This window comes from Phycodurus eques, chromosome 1 (assembly GCF_024500275.1).
Source record: "Phycodurus eques isolate BA_2022a chromosome 1, UOR_Pequ_1.1, whole genome shotgun sequence".
Classification (NCBI taxonomy): domain Eukaryota; kingdom Metazoa; phylum Chordata; class Actinopteri; order Syngnathiformes; family Syngnathidae; genus Phycodurus; species Phycodurus eques.
In genome coordinates, this window is record NC_084525.1 from 36,362,998 (window position 1) to 36,375,101 (window position 12,104).

Genomic DNA, 12,104 nt, shown 5'->3' on the forward strand with positions numbered 1-12,104 from the left:
TCCATGTGCCTGCGTGGGTTTTCTGCGGGTACTCCGGTTTTCTCCCACATCCCCAAAAACAAGCATGGTAGGTTAATTGAAGACTAAATTGTCCGTAGGTGTGAATGTGAGTGTCAATGGTTGTTTGTGGGTACGGAAAGTATTCATCCATCCATCCATCCATCCATTTTCAACACCACTTATCCTGGTTAGGGTCGCGGGACGCTGGAGCCTATCCCAGCTGACTTCGGGCGAAAGGCGGAGTACACCCTGAACAGGTCGCCAGTCAGTCGTAGGGCACATATAGACACAGACAACCATTCGCACTCACATTCACACCATAACTGAGTGGGAACTGAACCCACGCTGCCCGCACCAAAGTCAGGTGAGTGTACCACTACACCAGCAGTGACTGACAGTATTCAGACCCCCTTAAATTTTTCACTCTTTGATACATTGCAGCCATTTGCTAAAATCACTTAAGTTCATTTTTTTCCTCATTAATGTACACACAGCACCCAGTATAGACAGAAAAAAAACGGAATTGTTGAAAGTTTTGCAGATTTAAAAAAAAAGAAAAACTGAAATATCAGACAGCCATAAGTATTCAGACCCTTTGCTGTGATACTTATATATTTAACTCGGGTGCTCTCCATTTCTTCTGATCATCCTTGAGATAGTTCTATACCTTCCTTGGAGTCCAGCTGTGTTTGATTATACTCATTGGACTTGATTAGGAAAGTCACACACCTGTCTATATAAGACCTTACAGCTCACAGTGCATGTCAGAGCAAATAAGAATCATGAGGTCAAAGGAACCGCCTCAAGAGCTCAGAAACGGAATTGAGAAAAGGCACATATCTGGCCAAGGTTAAAAAAAAAATTCTGCTAAAGGTTCCTGAAAGCTCAGTGGCCTCCATAATCCTGAAATGGAAGACGTTTGGGACGACCAGAAGGCCAGATCTAGGGAGGCCTAGAGCTGGCCGTCCAGCCAAACTGAGCAATCGGGAAAGAAGAGCCTTGGTGAGAGAGGTAAAAAAAGAACCCAAAGATCACTGTGACTGAGCTTCAGAGATGCAGTCGGGAGATGGGAGAAAGTTCTAGAAAGTCAACCATCACTGCAGCCCTCCACCATTCGGTGCTTTATGGCAGAGTGGCCCCACGGAAGCCTCTCCTCAGTGCAACACACATGAAAGCCCGCATGGAGTTTGCTAAAAAAACACCTGAAGAACTCCAAGATGGTGAGAATTAAGGTTCTCTGGTCTGATGAGACAGAGATAGAACTTTTTGGCCTTAATTTTAAGTAGTATGTGTGGAGAAAACCAGGCACTGCAAAAAATGGCTGTCCACCCACGTTCACCATCCAACCTGGAGAGGATCTGCAAGGTGGAATGGCAGAGGATCCCCAAATCCAAGTGTGAAAAAATTTCCCAAAAGACTCATGGCTGTATTTGCCCAAAAGGGTGCTTCTACTAAATACTGAGCAAACTTATGGCTGTGTGATATTTCAGTTTTTCTTTTTTAAATAAATCTGCAAAAATTTCAACGATTCTCTTTTTTTCTGTCAAAGAACTTAAATGATTTTAGCAAATGGCTGCAATATTAAAAAAGAGTGAAAAATATAAGGAGGTCTGAATACTTTCGGTACCCACTGTATGTACCCTGTGATTGGTTGGCGACCAGCTCAGGGTGTGCCAAGAATCAGCTGGGATAGGCTTCAGCACGCCTGAATGAATGGATGTTATCATGTTTTTTCAACATATAGCACATTTCATACAAAACGTAACTCAATGTGCTTTACATGATTTAAAGCATTTAAAAACAAAATAAAGAGAAATATTTAAAAAACAAGCTTAAAAACATTTAAAAACAGAGAAAATCGTCGATTAAGAATGGAAATGCTCTGAAAAGATGAGAAAAATGTTTTTAACTTTGACTTAAAAACATTCATACTTGGGGGTGACTTCACTTCTATTGGCAACGTATTCCATTTATGTGCAGCATAGCAGCTCAAAGCTGCTTCACCATGTTTGCTCTGGACTCTGACCCGAGTCTGCAGATCTCAGAGCCCCTACTGGGCTTATATTCCATGAGCATGTCTTTAATGTATTCAGCACCTAAACCATCTAGTGATCTAGTGACCAGTTGCAGAACTTTTAAGTCTATTCTAAAGATGACTGGGAGCCAGTGTAGAGACTTTAGAATTAGAGGAATATGTTCTGCTCTCTTTGGTCTTGTCACAACCCGGGCTGCAGCTTTCTGAATGAGCTTTAACTGTTTAATGTTCTTTTGGGAGAGTCGAGTTGGAAGACAGAGAGTAGGAGTCTTGGGTTTAGAACAAAATGATGGATTACCTATGACGTCATCACTGGGTACGCTGCCAACGCACATGCCCGATGATGTCACCTCTCGGACCACCTGTCCCTATTGACGTCACATCCGGTAAAAACAAAATTACGTCACATCTGGTGAAAACAAAATGACATCATGGTCCCTCGCATTTTTATCGCATGACATCATGTTCGGGGACACCTGTAGGAACATAGGAAAATAAGGGGTGTCATATCGGCAACAAAAAAGGTCATTTGTGGTCCTGAGGGCTTCGCTGAGACATCTGCCTAGAATGAGGACGTCACGTGACTTGTGCACATGACATCGGGTGTCTGAGATGTTAGGTGGTCATGTCCAGAGGTCGCACAGCGTTGGCAAAGAATGAGGTACTCACGTGGCTTCAGCACGTGACATCAGGTGTCTGAGATGCTTGAGGGTCATGCCCAGAGGCCACACAGCATTGGCAAAGAATGGGACACTTACGTACATGTGACATCGGGTGTCCGAGATGTTAGAAGATCTGAAAAAAATGAGTATTTAGCCAAGAAAATGTGTTTTCTCTGACTACACCACAGGACTTGGGTTGTGCGAAACGCTGAGCTGTCCATCAGTCTGAAGAAAAACATCCCTATCAGTGAACCTTTTTGTGCAAAAAGAACATATTGTATCTTTTGGGACTCATCCAACTGTCACTCTGTTAGGATGGGGGTCTCTTTTTTAAATGGCACGTGTGTGTGCGTGATCCAGGAGTCTCTCGTTTTGTATTATAAAATGTTGAAACGTATTAGAAACAAATTGTTTGATGTATCTAGTTAAGATGCATTCCAGAGTTTAAAGTACGGTTTCATTTTTTGCACTTCGTCACCACCCAGTAAAAAGACCTGTGTGCGTGTGTGTGTGTGTGTGCGTGTGTGTGTGTGTGTGTGTGTGTGTGTGTGTGTGTGAGATCCAGGAGTTTCTTTTTTAAAACTTTGAAACAGGTGTAGGAACAAGATGTTTTATGTATCCAGTTAAGATACATTTCAGAGTTTAAAGTATTGTTTCTTTTCATGAAGCAAGTGTCTTTTTTAATTGCACAAACAGGAGTACTCAAGATCTCTGAACTTTATGTCTATGTCTTTATAGCGCTAAAAGCTTCAAAAACTGATGGCAAGATTGCCAACTACAAAGGAAGCAGTTTTCACAACAGCGTTTTGATATTCCAAACTGTATTACTGATGAACAAATCTAAAAAGGTTGAGCTAAAATTGTTACAATTTGAATTTATGATTATGTGTTACTAGCAATGGAATTGGATAGCTCACAATAAAACACAGTCAAATATAAATATGAGCAGGCAGGACGGGTAGACCAGCTTCTTATGCTTCCATAAATTCTATTCCTGCTTCCGTGGCTATAATCGCAGTTTTCCACTTTGTCATCCGTGTCATCCCTTCTGTTTTGGGATCATAATACAGAAAAAAGACAAAATTACATTTAAAGTTATTCCTTGGCCAAATTCTTGCGGGACTTGTTGATGTCGGCACATGATGATGATGGTTGGACCTGATTGTATAACTTTGAGAGGCATACTCTTCCAGAATATTTTGATGGAACTCTAAATTGTACCACTTGAAGAGCAATCGACTCCAACCATTGCATTCATAGTACTGGAATTTAAATTGAAATCCGGTTTTGACTGTATAATGAGCTTTATTTCATCATGCTAAGAGGAGAGAGCAGATGTTTTCTCTAGCTAAGAAAACAATTCAGATGGTCGGATAGTACCACTGTCCTCTGTTTGAATTCGGTTGATGTGTCACGTGGTTATATTAAAGGCTAGGTAACGTATGTGCCGACTTACTAACATACCATTATTCAAGGTTTTAGGGTTTTTGACTTTTAAAATCAGTATTTTATAATGGACAATTGGTAATTGCAAAAACATGACTTCCGTATTTCTTACAAATCGCGAGTTTTAACGATAGATCTATTATGCCGATAACATTTTTTTTATTTTTCAACTCTAACATTTCAAAATCCGTGGATTTATTATTAATAATATTACGCATACGCTGACTGACTAACATCTATTACTCAACATTTTTTTTCACCTCAACTTTCAAAAAACAGTATTTTCTCTCTGCTTATAAAGAAGGGATTGATCCATCTCATCACAGAAGACCTAACTAGCCATTAAACATAATGGATCCCTCAATAAAATCAACTTTTGTGTATTATTTTTAATGCAACATTCTCATTCCCATCAAGCTATAAAATATATCAACAATACCAAGACAAATGGGGAGTGCTCAATCCCCCAGCGGGCCAAACTCTCCTGCATACAGACATCCAATTAATTAGAACAATTCAACGAAAGGTTGCTTGTTGTGTGTTTTTATGTTTGACATGAAGTACAGATACCTCGTCTACATCACGGTTGTTTGTTGTATAGAAGCTTGAGTTTTGTATATGAATCAGAATCAGAATCATCTTTATTTGCCAAGTATGTCCAAAAAACACACAAGGAATTTGTCTCCAGTAATTGGAGCTGCTCTAGTACGACAACAGACACTTTTGAGACATAATGACATTGAGAAAAAACAGTCACTGAGCAATAAAGGATTGCTAGTTATCTGGTAATGCCGGTACATGTTTTTTTCTTTTGTTTTTTTTTTGACAATTGTGCAAAAAGATGCAGAGTCCTCTAGCACTTCAGTTCAAATGACTAATATTACAATAGTCCGGTGCAATGACCATTGTGCAAAGGGCGCCGAGACTTCAAGCGAGTAGTACGATAATCTGGGACAATGTTGATTGTGCAAATGTTGCAGATACTCCTCAATCAGTGTGCAAGCGGAGCAGATGCTACTCTGGCATGAGTGGCCAGTATTGGTCAACAACAGATATGCAAATAGTGCAGCGTGGGGATGCTACAGTGAGTGCACGAGTAATATATAATTGGCCCCACAGAAATGTGACAAGAAACTCAAGACAAAAAGACAAAAAAAATTCCAGCATGTTGCAATGGAATTGTACGTTAGGTGTTTAAGAAGTTGATTGCAAGAGGGAAGAAGCTGTTGGAATGTCTGCTAGTTGTAGTTTGCATTGATCGGTAGCGCCTACCTGAGGGAAGGAGCTGGAAGAGCTGGTGACCAGGATGTCGAGGGTCCGAGAGGATTTTGCACGCTCTTGTCTTAGTTCTGGCAGCGTGCAAGTCCTCAATGATGGGTAGGGGGGTACCGACAATCCTTCCAGCAGTTTTGATTGTCCTTTGCAGTCGGAGTTTGTCCTTTTTTGTAGCAGCACCAAACCAGACTGTGATGGAAGAACACAGGACTGATTCGATGACCGCTGTGTAGAACTGCCTCAGCAGCTCCTGTGGCATGCCGTGCTTTCTCAGAAGCCACATGAAGTACATCCTCTGCTGGGCCTTTTTGAGGACGGAGTTGATGTTGATCGCCCACTTCAGGTCCTGAGAGACTGTAATTCCCAGGAACTTGAAGGTATCGACGGTTGACACAAGGCAGCTGGCCAGCGTGAGGGGCAGCTGTGGCGAAGGATGCCTCCTGAAGTCCACGATCATCTCTACAGTCTTGAGCGTGTTCAGCTCCAGCCGCTCCACTTCCTGTCGATACGCAGACAGGAACTGTCACCATCCTTGATCAGGCCGATGACAGTGGTGTCATCTGCAAACTTCAGGAGTTAGACAGTCGGGTGCGTTGAGGTGCAGTCGTTCGTGTAGAGAGACAAGAGCAGTGGAGAGAGGACACAACCTTGGGGTGCCCCAGTGCTGATGCTGCATGTGGATGAGGTGGCCTCCCCCAGCCTCACCTGCTGTGTCCTGCCCGTCAGTAAGCTGTAAATCCACTGGCAGATGGCACGTGAGACGCTGAGCTGGAGAAGCTTGGTTGAAAGGAGTTCTGGGATGATGGTGTTGAACGCTGAGCTGAAGTCCACGAACAGGATCCTCGCGTAGGTCCCTCCACTGTCGAGGTGTTCAAGGATGAAGTGCAGTCCCATGTTGACCGCATCATCCGCAGACCTGTTTGCTCGGTAGGCAAACTGCAGGGGGTCCGGCAGGGGGCCTGTGAACCTCTTGAGGTGGTCCATCATGAGATGTTCAATTGAATACGGGTGGTGTCATAATAATAATGATTATAAACTGAAAGTGAAAGTAAAGTGATCCACCGAAACATCAGTTGAACTTGTACAATGTCTCCATTGTCAGTATGATTCAGTGGAAACTACAACAATAAACCCTTGATAAAAATGAATGCACCTCTGACTATGACAAAACTGATTGAGGATTGTTCTCTTAAGGGTATGCTTTTACTACATATATTGTGTCGGGTGTCATGAGTGTGAAGAGGGAACCTAATGTGGTCAACGAGAGTATATTTATAGTATAGTTAATGGCTGAAAGTCTCTCTTTAAAAAAAAAAAAAAATAGTTGTAAATGGTTCAATTGAGGGAGAACGAGGTGCGCTCGCAGTTTGCTCGTATGTGTATGACCCCGTCCCAGCTTTTTTGGAACGTGTTGGAGCCATGAAATTCTACCTTAATGATTAAAAACAATAAAGTTTATCAGTTTGAACATTAAATATCTTGTCTTTGTAGTGTATTCAATTAAAAATAGGTTGAACATGATTTGCAAATCATTGTATTCTGTTTTTATTTATGTTTAGCACAATGTCTCAACTTCATTGGAATTGGGGTTGTACATTGTAATACAAAATACCACCTGGTCTTTTCTCCCCTTACTGGCATTGAAACATCATTATGTTGTCTGCAAGGTCACCACAATCCCAAACTGTAAAAATGTTTATTTTACAAAATGCTGTGAAAAGAGCTTTAGATATAGTTATTTCCTTGGAACTGTGGGGATGGTGATGAGTCTTCGCAGAGGTGGCTGCGCCCTCATGGTACAGATTCAAGTCATCTGAATAAATTTAGTGTCTAAGGTCAACTAGGCACTCAGAGATGAGCATAGAGAATGAGACAACTCAGAGACAGCTGGGTGGAGGGGGAGGCAGGTGTATATGGGAAGGATGCTGAAAATAGGAAGTCTACAGTTTGGCCATTCTGGCTGCATTGAGGCGCATGGACACGCAGGAAGCACCAGCAACGTAACGCATCTCCCTCAGCATGCCGCTCCACTGCTTCTTGTCGTTCTCGTACCTAAAACAGGGGCAAGGGGACAGTCAGAGCTCTGTACAATCATGTCTTTTGCAATGTGCTGCCTTATAAATAAAGACTTACTGCCAGACGTCGGTGACCTCTGTGGGAGCCACCTCCTTGTTCTCCATCTCAATCATGGTGAAGCCCCCCACAGCGTACAAGGCGCTACCTGTACTCACTAAGTTGACAGAGCTCCTCTCCTGGGGGAATTCAGTGAAGGGCTCCCACCTGGCGAGATTCAATCAGAGAAAAAAGGTCAAGCAGAAAATAAATTATAACTATAGTTAAACGTAGTACCTACTTGTTTGTTGCAAAGTTGTAGATTTCACAGGAGGCAGTGAGACCTCCCTCATTCACCCCACCAGCCACGACGATCTTGCCATCATGAATGACACTCCCAAACATTGCTCTGGGCGTCTTCATGGCCGCCAACTCCCTCCACTCCGACTGCTTGTGGTTGTACACAAACATCTTGCTGAGAGCTTTGCTGCAGAGAACAAGGAAGTGTGAAGGCAAAAGATATTGTTGTGATTGTTGCTTTTTGGTTCATCGTTTATCAATTCGCAGGTTTGGCCAAAATCTACATGACTGATTTCCATGGAATGTTTTGGAGGGGTGGCATGTGTGCTGAGAAACAATCCAGTATATTTGGGTAACGGTATGAATAAAAGGGTCGCTACAATAATTTATTTTCACATTTTGCCGTTACAGTCTGTTAAACTGGGGCAGAGTGGTACACTGACCAAGCAGATCAAGCATATGAAGCTGCACCTAGAGGCCTGAAGTGAAAGGACATGGACTTGAACAAAAACATAACGATTTTTTTTTAATTAATCATTTTGGAGCCCTTCATTTGGCAAGGCAACATATTTGATAACCTAAGGTGTTCAAAATGGATGATGCATTTGAACCACATGAGTTCTGGCTGCCAAACAGATAATAAAAATATTATTATGAAATGTTTTATATTGAAGACAACGTAATGCTGTTATGTTGTTCAGGTTGATGTACTATTATTTAGACACTGGCTTATCCTTTTGACCCTTTATGTGTGAACTTTGCTCACTTTCTTTCTGAAATAATACAATTTCTCCTGGACTAATTATATGTAGCTTTTCAGCTTCTCTTTCCATGACGCGCACCCTGTCAAGCAAAACGTCACGCTGACACAGCGATGGCTGCTTCACACATACAGTGTATATATATTTCTCCACTGGAACTGACACCTACTTATCACTTGCTGTGCTCAACTGATGGCCGAATACGCAAATACACAGAAAGCGTTTAATCCTGAGATTTAAGGACTTTTTTTAAAAGAAACATTTTCTTGCGAGACTCTGTTTATCTGATGCATTACAGCTGCAGTTAGTGGTGCAGAAAGAAATTAATCTTTACTACCACAAACTTTATTCACATTTCATTAGCGCAATACTAGAGTATACAGTATACATATTTATGATGAGCAGTAGTCAGTTAGGATGATATGAAAGAACAGACGAAGAGCTGTATCTCATGACAGTGGATGATGTTTCAATTGTCTCTGTCTCTCTCACGCACATACTCATGCACGTATGCACAAACACACACACACACATAACCAATACTCACTTGTCATCTGTCTTGCCGCCAATGCAGTAGACCAGGCCCTTGTGGGAAACAACAGCATGTCCATGGATCTTGAGGGGAAGCTTCTTAGTCTCACTCCACCTCATCTTCCTGCAGGAGGAATAAAATAATTTAAAACAACACAGTCCTGCTGTGCTCTCTTATGAGGATATCAGGGTTAAATGAATGACCTCAATCTATTTGCGTCAATACGAAATCTTAAAATGACTAAGGTTAGAGAGATTAAAGGAGAGGAAACAAGAAATCTACTAACTCGACGTCGTAGCACATGACAGAATCCAGTGACTCATTGGTCTGCAGGTCTTTTCCAGCCACAGCGAACAGCAAGTTGTCACTCTCGCCAATGCTGAAAAGGCATCTCGGAGAGGGCATGGGCGGCAGGGCGACCCAGTCAGAAGCAAGCGGATCCAACTAGAGGGAAATAAGTATCTGGGTGAACTTAGAGGAAACATAAACCTTCTGAAACATTTAGTGTGTGTGCAAGGATTGATCTCCATTAAGGCATGGAAAGAAAGCCTCTACCAATGGCTTAACTTAGTGTAAAGTGAAAGACGTACCAGAAAATGTGTGTGAATGCAGCCAATAATAGTCATCACTGAACAACTTGCAAAAATATCCCCTAGGGCAGTGTGGGGATGGCATCAGCGCAATATACAGTAATTTCACACTGAGATGGTGCCATATTTGGGAATTTTTACCTAATCAGTTCTGAATATACAGCACCAAAGTGCAACAAACATTTCTGTAACCCTATTGAGTAAAAAATATTATTTTTGCCACACAATTACATGAGTGTGAATGTTTCCCAGCATTCAAACAATTACATTTCATTGGCTAAATATACACACATATTCCATCTGATAATCTACGAGCAATATGTAAACTTAAACTGTAAAAGTTGAACACGTTGAATAAAAAAGCTGCCTACCAAGTAGAAGTAACATTGCAGAGGCACATCCTTGTTTTCTTCATCCACAAACAAACCCCCAATTATGTAGAGCTGGTTCTTTTGTGACGTGAGGCTGACATGGTTGCGTGGCACCTGCTCTGACATGGCTGCCAGAAAGCACTCGTTCTCGTTCACGTCGTACGCCACCGCCGCCGAGTCGTTCACCATCAGGATGAAGTCCCGTGTGTACATACCATGCCTACGATTGTCATTCAAAAAGCCAGGGAACGGGCTAACCTCCTCCTCCTCCTCGCTTCCTTCCTTATTGGCCCCTTCCTTTTTCTTTGGCTTCTCTGGCAGTTTCCCCTTGAAAGCCTCTCTGATAACCTGAATTGTCTTCTGGAGCTCTGGGTCCACCTTGATTATCTCATCAGTCTCCACTTTATCTTTGAAGTACTTCTCAGGTAGCAGGCGGAAGCGGATACAGTTGAAAGCATCTTTCAGGACCTTGATACGCTTATCCTTGTCGTGGCGAACCCAGCCCATGACTGATTCAAACACCACCTCCTCCTTCTCCACATTCAGCGAATCCCCACCAATGATGGCAAACAGTTCGTGGGCTGCCAGTCTGAGAAACTCCTCGTCTTTATGTAGCAGCTCAAAGTGGTCGGCGATGAAGTTGCGAGCGGCGATGGCAAGCCGGGAACAGCTGAGCACAAGGCCCATCCTGAAGATTGCCATGCAGTTGCCCAAAGAGATCTTCTTCTGTAGGTAGTTGACGCAAACAGTGAAAACTGATGGGATCTGAAATTTGTTGGCAACAGCAATTATATCCTGAATGTTGTCATCGGTGAGGTCAATCTCAGCAGAGTAGAGGTACTGAATGATCATGTCCAGGATTGAGGGATTGACATCCTCCAGGACCACCTCTTTGGTGTTCTCCACCTCCTTCCCATCTTCTGTAAAGAAGATCTCTCTGAAGTAAGGGCTACAGGCGGCCATGATCAGTCGATGGCAGGGGAGGCTGCGGTCGCCAACCTTCAAGGTGCAATCGACAAACTTGTTCTCATTCAGCAGCTCTTTCAGACCGTCCTGAAGCAGAGTGCTCTGAAACAGGCGCAGCTCCTCCTTGATGGCAGTGGGGTCCATGGTGGTGGGAAAATGTTGGATGAGCAGCGGGGCTCTGTCGAGAAAGGACGGAGATGTTGAGCACAGGTCCTTAAGGCACTCAATCCTGGCTGGAAAGGGCAGTAGAGAGAAAAGTGTTGCAGTGTGAAGACCCTGCAATTGAATCCAGCCACCCCTCTAAATATAGTTGCCCCTGCCTACCTCATCTCCCCAGGAATCCGCCTGCGTCAAATCACTGCGCAGCACGAGCCTTGCACTGGCCTGCAGCTGCTCTCCCAGACAGAAAGAAGCAACTGGCTGCTGAGGATATGCCATCATGATTCAGCTCTCAAAGTGTCGCAAGTCCAAATTAGAGTGAAGACAATAGTGTCAGAGCCCTGGAATAGCTTGACTTGACTAAGGCTATATTTATAGCTGCCAGTGTTACATACAAAATAGGGATTTGAATCAAAGTGTAACTCACCATACATACAAGCACATATATTTTGACAGTGACAATATCCCAGTTAAGCAATAATCAGAAAAATAAATTATGATATCCATGAAGAAGGGAAAACGTAGAGACAGTCTTACAGATTCAGCATACAAAAAACAGATTTTTCTCCCACTTTTTACAAGCGGATATGGCCAATTAATATTTTTTTCAGTAGCAAGAAACTTTTAACTTTTAAACACAACCACAATTTGATTTGTGGTTTTCATATGCAGTGCAGCGGCACGGTGGACGACTGGTTAGAGCGTCTGCATCACAGTTCTGAGGACCGGGGTTCAATCCCCGGCCCCGCCTGTGTGGAGTTTGCATGTTCTCCCCGTGCCTGCGTGGGTTTTCTCCGGTTTCCTCCCACATCCCAAAAACATGCATGGTAGGTTAATTGAAGACTCCAAATTGTCCGTAGGTGTGAATGTGATTGCGAATGGTTGTTTGATTATGTGTGCCCTGCGATTGGCTGGCAACCAGTTCAGGGTGTACCCCGCCTCCTGCCCGATGATA

At 43.0% G+C, this 12,104-nt stretch overlaps 1 protein-coding gene across 1 annotated transcript; it reads right to left on the reverse strand.

The window, feature by feature from the left end:
* Positions 1–7,035: 7,035 nt before the first annotated feature.
* On the reverse strand, positions 7,036–11,218 carry LOC133417558 (kelch-like protein 41b). Its single transcript, XM_061705382.1, has 6 exons — positions 10,025–11,218; positions 9,350–9,507; positions 9,079–9,186; positions 7,772–7,957; positions 7,552–7,698; positions 7,036–7,470 (listed from the first exon to the last, which is right to left on the reverse strand). Exons 1-6 carry the CDS (start codon positions 11,132–11,134, stop codon positions 7,359–7,361), a joined length of 1,821 nt encoding a protein of 606 aa, XP_061561366.1. The 5' UTR covers positions 11,135–11,218; the 3' UTR covers positions 7,036–7,358.
* Positions 11,219–12,104: the final 886 nt, after the last annotated feature.

Bases quoted from the DNA above. Each gene is read 5' to 3' on its own strand.
- LOC133417558 (XM_061705382.1), bottom strand. From the start codon at position 11,134: ATGGACCCCACTGCCATCAAGGAGGAGCTGCGCCTGTTTCAGAGCACT. The intron at 9,508-10,024 runs GTAGGCAGCTTT...ATTTCCCTCTAG, and splicing joins TGCAATGTTACTTCTACTTG to TTGGATCCGCTTGCTTCTGA. The intron at 7,699-7,771 runs GTAGGTACTACG...GAATCTCGCCAG, and splicing joins TACAACTTTGCAACAAACAA to GTGGGAGCCCTTCACTGAAT.